This window comes from Alligator sinensis, unplaced genomic scaffold, assembly GCF_000455745.1.
Source record: "Alligator sinensis unplaced genomic scaffold, ASM45574v1 scaffold1719_1, whole genome shotgun sequence".
Taxonomy (NCBI): domain Eukaryota; kingdom Metazoa; phylum Chordata; order Crocodylia; family Alligatoridae; genus Alligator; species Alligator sinensis.
In genome coordinates, this window is record NW_005842507.1 from 589,816 (window position 1) to 604,626 (window position 14,811).

General features: G+C 45.5%; 2 protein-coding genes across 4 annotated transcripts; one reads left to right on the top strand and one right to left on the bottom strand.

Annotated features, from left to right (window-relative positions):
- The first annotated feature begins 6 nt into the window (after window positions 1-6).
- MRTO4 (MRT4 homolog, ribosome maturation factor) lies at window positions 7-7,579 on the top strand. 3 transcript variants are annotated; one of them, XM_006031478.3, is made up of 8 exons: window positions 7-76; window positions 883-941; window positions 1,516-1,619; window positions 2,441-2,522; window positions 3,772-3,839; window positions 4,656-4,807; window positions 5,616-5,692; window positions 6,416-6,562. In XM_006031478.3, the coding sequence occupies exons 1-8, from the start codon at window positions 49-51 to the stop codon at window positions 6,560-6,562; spliced, it is 717 nt and encodes a 238-aa protein (XP_006031540.1). In that variant the 5' UTR covers window positions 7-48. The 3 variants fall into 3 exon arrangements, with proteins under 3 accessions (XP_006031540.1, XP_025068932.1, XP_025068934.1); XM_025213147.1 differs by lacking the exon at window positions 7-76 and adding an exon at window positions 580-742 and having other exon boundaries at window positions 6,416-7,579; XM_025213149.1 differs by lacking the exon at window positions 7-76 and having other exon boundaries at window positions 915-1,020; window positions 6,416-7,579.
- A 137-nt stretch (window positions 7,580-7,716) lies between these two features.
- Window positions 7,717-14,701, bottom strand: LOC102374503 (aflatoxin B1 aldehyde reductase member 2). The gene is made up of 7 exons (XM_014523578.2): window positions 14,406-14,701; window positions 12,785-12,972; window positions 12,121-12,225; window positions 10,840-10,936; window positions 9,885-9,984; window positions 8,863-8,992; window positions 7,717-8,339 (listed from the first exon to the last, which is right to left on the bottom strand). Exons 1-7 carry the CDS (start codon window positions 14,644-14,646, stop codon window positions 8,178-8,180), a joined length of 1,023 nt encoding a protein of 340 aa, XP_014379064.2. The 5' UTR covers window positions 14,647-14,701; the 3' UTR covers window positions 7,717-8,177.
- Between the last annotated feature and the right edge of the window lie 110 nt (window positions 14,702-14,811).

The window sequence follows — 14,811 nt, forward strand, 5'->3', positions numbered from 1 at the left end:
GCAGCCCCCGCGGCGGAGGGGTCCTGGCGGCGGCGCAACGTGCGAGCCATGCCCAAGTCCAAGCGTGACAAGAAGGGTGAGTGCCCCCTCCCCCCCCACCGCATCGCACCACACACACGTTGCGTTGAAGCGCGTTAGGAGCCGGCCACCCGCGTATTAGGGGGTAGGGGGGGACAACATCGGGTTGTATTCCTCGTTGTATTCCGCTTTGATTGATTGGGAGTGTGGCCAGGCCATGCTTCAACATGGGATCAGTGGGTTCATCGCAGCATAAGCGTGACATCTGTCAGGGAGCCCCCGGGGAAAGCCAGTCTGAAGCTTTCCCACTTAGGCGGTGCTGTGGCCGCCCGTGAAAGCCCCTACCTCGGGGAGGCGCTCTCAGCCAGCTCCCGACAAACTTCCCCTTTCAGCGGCGATCGTGATGATAATTATTGGCATCATTTTCGGGCCCCCCTTCTGTCCGGGTGAGATGACGTTCCGGTTTTGTGCTACTCTGTCCTCTCTTGATACGAAACCCCGGCGCCTTGATGTCTTCTGTTTTTCTCTTGAAGAACGAGAACACGTTTTTCTCTTCGAGAGACAAACGGACGACATCAAGGCGTCTGGTTTCGTATCAACGGAGGACCACCGGCCTGTCCTCTGTGATGGTCATGCCAGGGTCCTGGGCAGCCCATGCCTGAGTCCGGCCCTAGGGACGCCCCGACCCTAAAACCTTGCGAACGGTCAGCAGGACACGGCTGTGGTGAGACTGAATCAAAACCATCAGTGTCAAGTCGATGTCTAAGCGCCCTGTGTCCACTAGTGCGCTTTGTAGTTCTGTTTCATGTGAGCAGCAGCCAGCTTATCGCTCCTACTGACACTGGTTTTCTTTTCTTTTCCCAGTTTCCTTGACAAAAACCACAAAGAAAGGTTTAGAAACCAAACAGAACTTAATAGAAGAGGTAAGAGCACACGTCCGAGGAGCTGGGTGTGAATTCCTGGTGTGTGCTACAGAGAAACACAACCTTACCATCTTCCCTGGTACTGACTTCTACCAGGGTCCACGCTGTAGAGTTAATGTATGGGTTCAGTTTAATATTTATGGATTCAGTTTAATGTCTGATACATCTTCAGTGGGAGGACGTTAAAGTCCAGAATATCTGATACATCCTCGATGTGAGGAGTTTATATGAAATGGATTTTTGGGGCTGGGACGTAGGCTCAGAGCTTGCTCCATCCACACCATGAAAAAAAAATTATGGGTTCTAATATATTTTGGGAAATCCTATGTTTATACAGTTGTTTAATGCAGAGTCTGATAGTTTCCGAGTTGAACAGTTCAAATGAGGAAAGCTCACATTAAAAAAAAAAAGTTGCATCATTACCAGTACCTGATGGGGGGCGGGGGGTTAGCAATGTGTGTATAAAATCCTAAATACTGCTTCTACCCCATTATCTTATTCTGATTATGTGTATTGGTGTGAAGTGGGAAATCTTCCACTGTTCATCGCAGCTGCTTGACGTGCTTTCTTACAGTTGCGGAAATGTGTGGATACCTACAGATACCTCTTTATTTTCTCTGTTTTCAACATGAGAAACAACAAGCTAAAAGACATCAGAACTGCCTGGAAACACAGCAGGTAAGGAGCAGTTTCTCAAATGTCTTCCCTTGTGATTGATGCTTCTGCATGTTGCATTCTAAGTTTGTGCAGAGCTTAAGCGGGTTTCTGTACATAATTAAGGGGCAGGGACGGAGGCACGGGCTGCATGTGGTGCTTGTGCCAGGCAGGCCCAGCATGCTGGACCCAGGCTGGACTGGATCGGGCCCATAAACTGGCTTCACACACAGTGCGCGTAGTACATGACCTGGACCAGCTCCACAGGCTCTATGCGAGGCGGAGGCAGATGCATGCTGCGTACAGTGCCTGGGGATGGAGCTGGCACACACGGTGCAAACGGGAAATGTTGCCAATCCAGGGCGCACACAGCAGGTGGGCTGGATCCAGCTAGATGAGTTTGACACCCCTGCTATAAAATATTTAATTTGGTACCACGTGACATTTTGATTTCAGTATTAGCACTACACAATACCAAGAAAGTATGTAATGTGCGTATGTTAAAAACCAGCCAGCTGACATCTCGGTGGGAATGGCCACTAAATGGAGATGTGTCTAGTGGAGTTCCACAGGAATAAGTACTGGGTTTGATTGGAGAGGATGCAGAGAACCATAAACATTATTTAAAGGTCAGATAAAGTGTGTGTCATTCAGGAAAGGACTCTTGTTTTCTTGAAATTTGTTACAATAGGAAAAGTCTCGACACTCCCTTTCCACTTAGCAATATCAGAACGGAAGACAGTTGTGACTTGGATAAAGAATGCTTATCTTGATCCATGATTAATTATCTCTGGTATACTGAGATATGGAATCTTGCGGTTTAGTTTACTTTTTTTTTTTTTAAGGATATTTTTTGGAAAAAATAAAGTCATGATGGTGGCCCTGGGCCGAGGTCCAGCTGATGAGTACAAGGAGAACTTGCACAAGGTAGGTTCTGACTCCTGGAGTTTTTGCACTTGTGTTTCGGAAGTAACCTCTGCTTTGTGTAAACCTCTAAGAGGGAAACGCTAGAACTGCTGTAAACAACCAGACTGGATCGGTATTTTTCCATCTGCCATAAATAGGGTTAATAATTAGATGGGAAGATCTTTAGGGCAGGGACTGTCTGCTCCATGTTTGTTCAGCACCTAGGGAAGTGAGTCTGTTACTGGGACACCTGCGTGCTACCAGAAGAATAATACTACAAAGCCAGCCTTTCATTAATTTGTTGCATCTTCAGGTGAGTGAACTTTGACCTGGAAACTTTGGGATGATATGGCCCCATTTCCAGTCTGGGCAACCTCTGATACTAGCTGCCACCTAGTATAGCTCCACTCGCTATACATCAGTTTGAGTGCAGCGAAGGATTTATCCTTCAGTGTACATAAGGACAAGTGCATGAAGATGAAACAGGAATTCCCTTTCCCAGCCCCAGGACACTGAATAGGGTGCCAGGCTCATAGGATGTTCAGTCGGGAGACATTCCTTAATAGTACTGTAGCAACTCTATCCCGTGTAATCCTTTTGCAGCAAAAATAAGAAGACTGTCCCGTGGGAACTACAGAGACCCCCCTATGATAGACAGGCGTTCAATTTTGTTAGTCCTGTTGCTGAACCAGGACTGGAACTAGTTGTGGGAATCTTCCCAGCATCCAGTATTCAAGCTTTAAAAAATGTGGTGTCTCAGCCCCGTGGAATTCTGCAGTTTGAAAAACTAAACCTAGATGCTAAGAGCCCCAACATGAGAGTAGATCTTAGTGACTTCCCAAAATCAGGTTCTCATGCTTTTCCTTATCGACCTCCCGGGGAGCTTGATTTCCATCCAATCCCCCAACCCAGTTATTCACAACCATTTCTCTCCTCTTATGACTTAACAATCATCCTTCACCGCCTACTGTGGGTACGTTCTGCTAAAGTGTGGCTTTCCTCAACCAGGGGAGAAGTTTTCTGTCAGGAGGAAAATTCATGCAATCATGCTTAATTTAACCTTCTTCCCAACATTAGTTGCCTTGCAAAGGAATGCAAGAAACTTTAGGATTGTTTAGTTGCTATCTGCATATGGGAGGGTAGGGCCCTCTGTGATTTATACAAGCTTCCTCAAGTTCCACCACAGCCTGGATATATTCTTTTGTTTTGAAGGGTCTTTGGCACTGTTCATAAATATACTGCTGTATTTCACGTGCCTCTCATTTTCCAGATCAGCAAACATCTGCGAGGTGAAGTTGGTCTCCTTTTTACCAATCGTACCACAAACGAAGTGAATGAGTAAGTATTACTGCAGGCAAACTGAGCCTAATGACAGAGGGTCTTCATTTTACTGGGAATGTGACTGTTAATAAAGCATCTTGACAGACAATTAAAGTGCAAACCAAGAGCCTCTTCCCCCTCAGTGAAATGAAAGCTATTGTTGGGCAGCTGATATCTAGTTCATCTTGGTGTTGATCTCACTCTTAGCCTTCAGGACATTTTCAAACAGCAGCAAGGCACCAGAGTCCTACCTCTGATAACACAGAGAAGTGCAAACTGTCTTCCAGTGTTGTCTGACTGCAGAGGAGACAACATGGAAGCAGTATAACATCTTTTGATAATCTGGCCCGTCATTCACTCCAGCCAGACTATACAGAGGAATCTGTTAGGGAATTATTGTGACCTCTGCTGGGAAGGGATGAGTTTCTTTAATGATGTTTTAAGAAACCTTGCGAATTTGCTCCCCACAAAGCTATTTTTTCCATCAAAAACAGGTGGAATATCAACAAACTCAGTTACCACACCCTTCTCTCCCTCCATCACTAACTCCACAAAAAATAGAAGGCTCTGCCCTCAGAGCCTTCTATAAACTAACAAAGAGCCAGAGGCTCAGGCAATAATTCTTAAAGCAATTTGCTCTCTTACATGGAAGGCATGTGGTGCCACAGTGGTGAACATCAGTAGAAAACCATAATGAGGTGCTGTTTTTGCTCTGTCTTTGCTTCTTGGGGGTAGAGGAGGTACTAGTCCAGACTGATTCTTCCCACGTGAGACTTTAGTGAGTGGTGACTTCACAGACGGCTAATGCTCTTGCTCCCTGGTTTTCTCTCCTAGATGGTTCTCAGAGTTCAAAGAGATGGACTTTGCCCGTGCAGGTAACAAAGCACCATACACGGTGAGTCTGGACACGGGGCCCCTGGAGCAATTTCCCCACTCCATGGAGCCTCAGTTACGACAGCTGGGACTGCCAACTGCTTTGAAGAAAGGTATTTGGGGCAGGGGCCTTGCAGTTAGTCTACCCTTACTGAATTTTCCTTTAAACCTTGGTAGCATTTCTGTTAGTGTCTTATACACGTGGGGGTCTCACAAGGAGAACTAGACAACAGAAGCAGATGTTCCGTGGGGAACATCTGATATAAGTCCCCTTTAATTTCATATTTGTTTTTATATCATAACATTCTGGCATGGGTGAGTCCAGGCACCTGACAAAGGCTCCATTCGCAAGGTGCTTTTCTTTTTCAAGCCAGTTGGCTGGTGACAACCTGACCTGACCTACAGATAACAAGGATTTCTCAACTGGAAAATAACATTTGTGTCATGCTATGTCTTTGCAAAAAAATAACACATGGAGTATTTTGTTGATTTCCCTCCTCCAAATTCCTTTGGTAGAAACAGGCTGAACTGATATTTGCATGAAAATGAGTAAGCCATGAACAAGACTTCAGGCACTTGTTTCACATCTGTCATTTTCTGACTACATAACAGTAGATCAATCACAGGGTTCACCTTTGTCTGTGACAGACTAGTTTCAAGAATGAATCTATTTATCGTTAAGAGTTCAAATAAGCAGGCCTCGATCAAAATCAAACCAGTTTTGAAGGACAGAGGGAAAAATCAGAATAAATGGTAAACTTAAGTAAGAACCATCACTGAAACTGCTGGATGGAAGCAAGTGCAAGTAGCTTCATTACAATGTTGGTAGCAAAAGTCCCGGATAGGAAGTTTCAAGTGACCTCAGTGGTCCTCTGCCTCAAGTGCCATTCATCCCACCTTCCTTTTTCCATGTTCTTGCAGGAGTGGTGACACTGCTTTCAGATTATGAAGTCTGTAAGGAGGGGGATGTCCTGACTCCTGAACAGGCTCGTCTGTTGGTGAGTAACATACTTCCAGCACATCTGCACAGCTGCCATTCAGCAAAAGTCAGCATAATACCATCATATTATCATTATGATATTACATCATATTAGGTGTCATTATACCATCCACTAAAAGTCCTTCTCTAAATGCCAGGTTGGTTTGGATATGAAGATAAATTCTGTACCTTGAAGCCATTTGGGCTCAAGTGACATGACTGCAGTTATGTAGGGACCAATCAGGATGTAGGGTAGCTGCTGTTTGTTACAGCTTGATATGCTTTCTAAAAACCGTTTGCCCTGTAAGCAACAATGCTTGACAGGGAGTTAATGACCTGCTTGAAAAACTGATAATCCAAGGGACAACTGTGGAAGCCCAGCTGCTGACTAATGTTCAAGAGGCAAGTTATTGCTTCTTTGTAAAAACAGAGGAAAATTACTAGGTTCAAGTTCCCTATATGGCCAGGGTATTGCTAAATGAGTTGTGCATAACAGCTGACCTCATTCCTAGACCCTAACCTTCACATTGTAGTCAGCTTACAGCATAGCAAATGGACAAAGAAAACTATCTGCATATAGGTGATTGTTGTAGTTCATTTGCCAACATGCCTCTCCAAAAGTGAGCCTTTTAATTCCTACCTCACTCACCATCCCTATTTAAAAGTGGCTTCTACTATAAGTGTACAATTTAGGCACAAGGAGACTAGAACCATTAGTGATGATTTCCTGTTTCCTTTTTAGAAACTGTTTGGCTATGAGATGTCAGAGTTTAAAGTGACCATCAAATGCATGTGGAACTCTGAGACAGGAGACTTCCAGCAGCTGGTCAAAGACACAGAAGAACCAAAGGAAATGGAGGAAGAGGAGGAGGATGATGACAGTGACTAGCAGCAAGGCTACTGAAGGACACTAGAGACAGTGTTGTTCTGTTTTAGGGACGATCAGTAGAAGCCTATGTTTCCCTCCCAGTTGGAGCAGGATGAAATTGAATATCTCGGACTTGTTATCTATCACCGAAGATGTAATTAAATTGTATATAAAAAATTACAGTTTGGACACTTTCAGTGCAGCTCATCACTGCTTGGATGGGAAACCCTGAGGCTGAGAGAGAGACCTTACAGAATCTGAGAACAGGGTAAAGATCATGTGGAAAATGAAACCCTTCCCTATAAATCTATTTTTCAGACTCAGTGAGCATGTGCACAAATCTACATTGCTACAATTTTTCCTCCTCGGAGAACTGCTTAGAACTTGTTGCTATGCAGTAGAGATGCAACTTCTCTCTAGAGTTACCCCGTAAGTCTATCAGTTTTAATGGGGGAAGATGCCAAACAGCTGTCACCACTATAGTTTCTCCCTGCTCCATCTCTCAGGCTGTTTTAATTACACTTTCTCAAATGACTTGGTTTCCTTATTTTAGAGAGAAGGAAAATTATTTAAAACTGTAGGCAGTGGAATAAATGTTACTACTGAGGCAGAAGGGGAGGACATCATTTTGATGATACTATCACCTGACTTATTATAATTAATGCATTTCACACATTAAGGGAACCTGGGCATAACTCCAGCCTTTACTGGTGGCATGCTGACAATTCAAAATGCCCCTCTAGGAAGGATAAAGTTAGTATTTCCCTCTTAAGCCAGGACCTCGGCCTAATGCCCAAATAGGCACCTTCCCAGTAGAATTGGGAGAAGACAATGTTATACAGCCATTAGTTACTGAACAAATGTAATGGTTCCTGTGCTTGAGTCTCCCGACAACAAAACAAAGATTGTTCCTTCAGTTATGCTCTTAAACATGTTTTAAGAAGCCTGTAGCTGAGGCAGCAAGTATGTCAGCTAAACCCAGCTTCAAGAGGCCTAGTTAATTGTTTAAAGGTCAGCCCTGATCGTTGAGAGGCTTGCTAAGTGTCACAGCTGGATTGAAAACAGAGGGCAACTGCAGCATGTCCAGTAGCTATAACTGAAAATTAAATTAGCAGTTAGCAAAAAATAGCTTTCAGCAAACCTTCAATACAAAATTCACTATTAAACCAACATAATCCAGCTTAGAAAATGCTTTATTTTGACAGCAAAGATGCTGTCCAGATTGGAGACAGACAGTTAATTTCCACTTTAGTTCTCTTAACTGGTTTAGGATCCGTTCCTTAAATTACTTATATCACTGAATCATGATATGGTGTGTGATTGATTAGGACTGGCAAGAGCTGCAATATTAAGAGATACTCAAGGCATTTTGGCCTTGAAAGAGGAAAAAAAGGTCAGACACTGTTATGGTCCGTGAACTGAATACCACCAGTGTTCAGACAAGCTAGATTATGATCACGTAAAAGATCTCAATCATGTAGGAAAAAAACACTCGGCAGCACCAAGTGTCTATCAGGCAGAACCCATAGGACCAGGCCGGAAAAATCATCTGTCATTTTGGGAGGGGCGATGTGGTTTCAGACCTGGAGAGACTTTTGGTTACCACTCCCCGCGCAGACTTTCCTACCACCATGATCTAGCGGAAGTAGTTGGGACAATCATGTGCAACGAGGTGCCAAGCTTTATCAAATGCTTCCACCACAGCTGGGAGTAGAGGGCCCTCTTCACTGTAAGTGAGGTTCTGCTGCAGCTGATCCATGTTGGACATCCCAATAATGACTGCATCTCCCGCATCCCCCTGCAGTGAGAAGAGAGAAGTTACCTTGAAGGAAACCTAAGCTGCCTCCCCAGCTGCATGTTGTGCCTAGGAAAATGAGGCTTACCTACACTCCTACTAACGAAGCCAAGGCTCAGTAGGCTGCTACTGCTGCCTACAAGTCTCACCACCGTCAAAGGCAGCTGCTTTACGCTCCTTAAGTGGCCAGCAGTGGCTGGGGGAAGCAAATCCAGCCATTACATTCCTGGCCACATGAAAGAGGCAACTTGGCACCTCCTGGGAAAGCGGCTAGTTGAGAAACCAAAACTAGAAAAGCTGATAATAGCATCTTCCTTCGACCAATCCCCTAGAGACATGATATAGCAGGAAGGACAACCCCCTGGCCGGAGGGGTATGGTTCTTTTTGAAATGTCCAAAGCTAGTATGTGGGTTAAGAGGTGACCACACTGCTGATATGTTGCAATTGGAAAATGTAGGATTTCCAACTGTAGGATTCTGTTTCTATTGCACACACCAACTGTCTGCATTAAAGCCAAGCAGTTACCTTAAGTTGAGAGTGATTGTAGATCCAGCGTAAAGCAGCTGAGGTGAGACTGGGCGGGTCAGCCCCATACGCCTCCTTAAGAGCTTTCTTTACTAGGGCAATGGCTTCAAAATGGTGCTTTTTCCAGTACCTGCGTTATAAGATATCAGAGTCAGTAGCTCTATTTCAGGTTTTGTCTTATGGGGCTGGATCTGTGTAAGAGAAGAGGGGGGCATCTCCAGACAATCACAGGGAGTCTTGGACCAACAGAGCCCTAGTGACTTATATTACCCATGTGGATTTTATTCTTGATTCCCCAAGGCAACCTCCCCAAGGTACTGCAGTCAGAGGTTAACAAGCTTAACCCTACCAGCCGAGGCTTTGGAACCAATGGCCAGTTCTCTCTGGTGCAGAATGTAAGTTTTTCTCAGCTAACAGAATAAACTGTGTTGTGACAACAGCCAACTCATACCCTGCATCCTTTTTCACAACTAGGCCATTACTGCACTTATAGGCAGAAGTGAGGTTAGGCAGCAATTGCCTTACTGCAATGTGTTGCTTCTGTTAGGAGCAGGAGATATTTCATTTGGGGAACTGAAAGAACTTTGCAAACATGAAGCCTCAATCACCTGTAATGAGATAAATATCCCTTGTCCCAGAGCTTGGGAGACAAGCAAAGAGCTACTCAAAGGATGTTTCATAAGGCTTCTTATTAATTCAGTGGTAAAGCAAAGGAGAACCTAGGGGTCTCCCTACATAGTCAAGTGCTGTAACCTTTCTACGCTTTTCCCCATTACCAAGTCTCATATAACAAAGTCGTCATCCAGCTACTCCAGGAAAATGTAAAGGCACTGTTGTTCGTAAACAGCGTGTACCACTGCAGTAGTCACAGGAGCTCATCTGCCTGTGGGACAATTGCTGAAGAGCCTTGTCACTTGTCTTTTCCTACATGTTCACTGCATGACTTATCTAGGCCAACTCAAGGCCAGCATGCCAGTACCACAGGAACTCCAGCTCTGTCCATCCACCTACTGAAATCATACCTGTTCCTGTAGGCCTGTGCCCAGTCGTTTCCAAAAAACCTGCCAGTGGGTTGGCGCGTGTCTTTATCCTCATATTTGTACTTCCCTGTCAGCAGCCCTCCTGCAAAGGTTCAGCAATTGTCAATGGCCTGGATTTTACAACCTGTGTGTCTGATTGTTGCAGCCTTAAATATTCCAACCCCTTGGCCTCTACAGCCCTGTACACACACGAACCTTATGAGGGAGCAGGACAAAGAAGAGACTATTCTGAGGATGTAAAAATCCCACACATTCAGGTTAAATGACAGAAGCCTTCCAAAGGCAGGGGAGACCAGCCCAGCAGGAGTCATGCTAAGATGAGAGGGGTTTTTTGGCATAACCGCATTAGTGAAAGACTTGTCATTTTGATTCCCTCTTTAAAAGTCTCAACATGAATCTACTGGTGGGAAAGGGGCCAATTTGATAACCTTCCAGTCAGACAAATGCAGAATAGGCAATCTGCCTTAGACTTTAAAAGACAGCCTACCGTCCAAATGAGGGAGTTCAGTTTTCACAGCCTAATTCAACCTCTTCTCTCTGGTGATGCTCCTAACATTGGGGCTGTTTTCAAGAGGGAGTGGGGGAGCATACAGCAATAAACACACACTGATCAATTAGTGAATCAACTGAGATCAAATCTACCTTCAAACTTCTAGCTGCCATTAACCTGAGCTGGATTCAGGCTGGAAACATACAGATGGAAAGCTACCATTATCTGCCCTCTGAGCCACTCAGTTACTCTGACACCACAATCTTTCACTGGTAAGCCTCTGGCAGTGTTTTAATGTATAGGGGAGTCTAAGCATTGGTATTTGTATTGGCTTGCTGCATAGAGTTTATAGCAGGCCAATTTACTGGCCATTTTTGTTTAATTTTGTTCATCCATTCCTCTGGCTCGTTTAGCAGACCACTTCTCCTACCCTCACCCATCTCGTACCAGCCAATGGGTTGTAGGCATAGAACCGTATTCCATAATGTCTAAGGCACGGTAACAGCTCCGTCTCCACTTGGCGAGTGGTTGCATTGTACATGCCCTACAACAAATAAGAATAATAAAAAGACCCTCAGTATGGTACCTGGATAGCTGAAGGGCAAATGAAAGAGGAAAACTGATGTCCTTCAGTGTGAATCCAGACCAGGCTAGCAATAGCTTGTTACCATCGATTGGCTCTTTGGCTATCTATGAAAGGCAACTCAGTCTGATTCGTAGGGGATTATCAATATCATTGGCATCATTAACCCGTATGTCTGAAGTATCAGTCACTGCTGGGCCTTAACACTAGAATATCAATGCTATATAGATTTGAGGCTCCTGTGACCAGCCCAACACAACATATCAGTGACAGTTTCAAAGCCCCAGGTCGACAGTGCAAACAAGTTAACATTCAGAAGAATGTGTCTGTGCTCTTCTCTGCATCTGTTTTGTCCTCTAGGCCTATCTTCACAGCCACTGATATTTATAGACTGGCATCCTCCCAAGTTAACTCCTGAACAAGCTTATGTCCCCAAAACCAAGCTCTTCACAGCAGTTATTTCAATCCTTGTGCGCACACAGGCATGCTCATACACAGGCATACACACTGCTTCCTGTTTACCCCCTAGGTGAGGTGATCATGTGGCTTTTACTACGTTCCTAGCAGTGCACAAAGGAGACAGAATTGCCTTCTCTCCCCTCCCCCATGACTACTACAGGTCATTCGGAATAGATCAGAACTGTGAGCCATCAGGTCACATGAAGCTGGTGCCTACTGAGGAAAAACAATTCTGGATTATAGCTCTCTATTAAGATTAAGCTACTGTAGGTTTTACATCAAGAGAAGTTATTGGAACACAGGACAAACACCTATTTATCTGTCTGAGAAATGACCCCACTTCACCTTGTAATCACTCTTGTCCAAAGGGCTCATTAGAATAGGTAGTTGTTCTTTGTACCTGGCACAATGGGATCTAAATCCCAGGGCAAGGCTCCTAGGAACTACCTGAGTAACTAATAATCATGATGACAGGGAGTCATTGCAACAAGTACGATAATAGTTTGTAAATTTTCCTGGCTTGTCTGGCTTTTCTAACGCTTGGCATCGATAACAGGCAGAACTAATTTGCCCAGGAGCTGCCCTGGATGGTGACACCACAGGACACCGCGCTGGGAGGCTGGGGTTTTTTGGTCTTAGTCTCCACTGGAAGATCAGTTTGCCCGCGTCAAGCCTGTATCCCTCACCTGGTACACAGTTGGAAGCACCCAGTTGTTGATTTTGCAGAGGGTGTAGATTTCTGCCACCTCCCAAGCTGCATAGTTTGAGAGACCCAGCTCCTCAAACTTTCCCTGTTGAGGAATAAGAGTATTTCATTCCAGTTTTACAGAGTGCATTCATACCTACACAGGCCAATTAACACAATGAAAAGGACAATCACTGCACTGCAGCCTTCAAGTTCAAACCCTCCTTTTTTATAATCCCCTCCTCGTCTCATCTGGAGGTCAGTTGCCAGACCCAATCTACATAAGAATGCTTTCTTTATTTTGTTTAAATTAGAAGAGCTGGATTCAAGAGCGAGATGGCAAATACAGTCTAAAAACGTCTCACCTCTACTAATACTAAAGTTAATGTAGGGTCAATTTACAGCATAAAGCAAAGGTCAGAATTTCTGAAGATTGACAGCTGATGAGATTTCAGATAAGGGATTAGGATTGGGGTTTTTATATGGTGTTAGCTGTTAAATCCTCCTACAGATCACTGCTTTCTCTTCTGTTTGCACCGAGGAATCCCCACACCAGTGTGCTGATGTAGCCCACACCAGGAGGGAGATGCAAGTAGTAATACTAGTTTAAAAGAAACAACACAACAAAAGTGAAGGAAAGCCCAGGTTCAGGCATCTCCCTTTACCTCCTTGTGTAGCTCATTGCAGGCTTGAAGTGTTTCCTCTACAGGGGTTTCATGGTCAGGGGCATGGAGGTAGAACAGCTCCACACTATTCCTCTGTAATCTCTCAAGGGATGTTTCCAGCTGAGACCGAACACTCGCAGGCTTCAGTGTCTTCCCCTCCCATGGACTGGCCTTGGTGGCAATCTTCACTGCCAGAAACAGAATGAGCAAGATTAACAGTAAATGCACTTGTATATCCCTCCCAGTAACAAGGATAGGAATGAGGAACATGGACAAACCCCAAGCCGTACACATCAGCATGGTACAGGCATAGAAACCCTCCAAGCAAGGCTGGTAGTGTCTGCGAACAACCATACGCAAGGCAAAAGCTGAATTCACACGAGGAACAGATAAAATGCTGGAAACCCCACGCAGCCATGTAGCTATGCACGATCCAGTGGGTCATAATAGCTTTATAGGCATTTTTCCCCCCCTCTACCTGCTGTAAAAAGCTAATGATAACATATTTTAAAGCATTCAATGGATCGCTGCTTTCCCACCCAAAGAGCCTAGCATCAATCTTAGATTATAAATTAGATTATAGCCTAGATTGGGGCTGGACCTGACAATCTTCCAAGGTCCCTTCCAACTTCAGAATCTATGAATAAATATAGTCTCAGATTATAAATAAATAAATAAATAAAGATAGTTTTAGCTTACAGTCTTAGATTATAAATTTTGCAGAGGAGGGACTATGTCCCTGATGCTCAAAGGGATTTAGGTGCCGAACTCTCATCCATTTCAATGGGAACGAAACCTCAAAAAGGATCTGGCCTTTGCCTTTGTGTATGTGTGTGTGCGCGTACAGCACAAACATAGTACAGGCAGTCTTCAACTTACAACGGTTCAAGTTACAACGTTTTGCACTTTCAACATTTATAAATGGACACCGTTTCAACTTTCTGATGTCAGTTTCGACTTTACAACACTTGATCTGATGCCACGCCACGCCAGCGAACAAGTTCGCTGCATTGCCCGCCTCCCTGGAGAACATCTGTGCAAACGTCCTCAGACACTTTCTTTAAGAAAGCCGACGAGACGTCAGAAAAACCTGCAGCCAGGACTCCTGAGAAGACTCCAGCCGGCAGCCCTTCAAAAAGTCCAGCAAAGTCACCTCCAAGAAGTCCTTCCAAATCAATGATTGCTATTTACAATCTCAATACATTAATGTTACTCATCTGTAATTGATCGAGTACAAAATTCTGGGTTATTTTTGGTGAAAACAGGGTACCGGGCCGTGGTTCAGGAACCAATCCCATGTTTATAACATTGTTTCCTGGGGGAAAATCGGTTCCGAGCGATGACATTTCAACTGTCGGGAACTAATTGTGTGCAAGTCCGAGGACTGCCTGTACTTTGATCCTTAGACACAAATATATTAGAGAGATGAAGAAACAGCTCTCCACACGGCTGCCTGGAGCTGGACCCCTACACCTCGGGCAGGTTAAAAACTAACGAGGCAAAACTAACTAACTAACTACGCATGCGCCTACTGAACTTGTGCTGGTGCTGGGAGATGCTGGGGAAGGGGCTGATCGCTGGAGCATGCGCAGTCACGCGGGGGGGGTCCCCCCGCCTGTACCTGCATCGCTGCCCACCCCGGCCCCGGCGCCCGCCAGCAGGTCGCCCAGGATGCGCTCGGAGTGGCCGGCCGCGTATATGTGCGCCGTGTCGAGCTCGCGGTGGCCGCGCTGCAGGAAGGCGCGCAGCATGGCCCCGCTCGCCGCCTGCTCCGCCCTGCGCCCGAACTCCATGGTGCCCAACACCACGGCCGGCCGCTGCCGCTCCGCCATGGCTGCCAGCCTCCTCACGGCCTGCAGCATCCCCTGCGCGTGCGCCGCCGCCCCAGCCGGGCGTAGTCCCACTACGCGTGCGCCGCCGCACAAACTGCACATATTCTTACTACGCATGCGCTGCCGCCGCACAGCCCGAGGCGACCCCCTCCCTTCCCCACAGAGCATGCGCCGCTGCTGCAGGGAAGGAGGGGG

Excerpts from the sequence above, each read along its gene's own strand:
- LOC102374503 (XM_014523578.2), bottom strand. The coding sequence starts at position 14,646 with ATGCTGCAGGCCGTGAGGAGGCTGGCAGCCATGGCGGAGCGGCAGCGG. Across the intron at positions 12,973-14,405 it reads CGGGGTGGGCAGCGATGCAG|TGAAGATTGCCACCAAGGCC; the intron begins GTACAGGCGGGG and ends TGTTTCTGGCAG. Across the intron at positions 9,985-10,839 it reads TGCCTACAACCCATTGGCTG|GAGGGCTGCTGACAGGGAAG; the intron begins GTACGAGATGGG and ends GAACCTTTGCAG.
- MRTO4 (XM_025213147.1), top strand. The coding sequence starts at position 673 with ATGCCTGAGTCCGGCCCTAGGGACGCCCCGACCCTAAAACCTTGCGAA. Across the intron at positions 2,523-3,771 it reads ACAAGGAGAACTTGCACAAG|ATCAGCAAACATCTGCGAGG; the intron begins GTAGGTTCTGAC and ends CTCATTTTCCAG. Across the intron at positions 3,840-4,655 it reads ACCACAAACGAAGTGAATGA|ATGGTTCTCAGAGTTCAAAG; the intron begins GTAAGTATTACT and ends TTTCTCTCCTAG.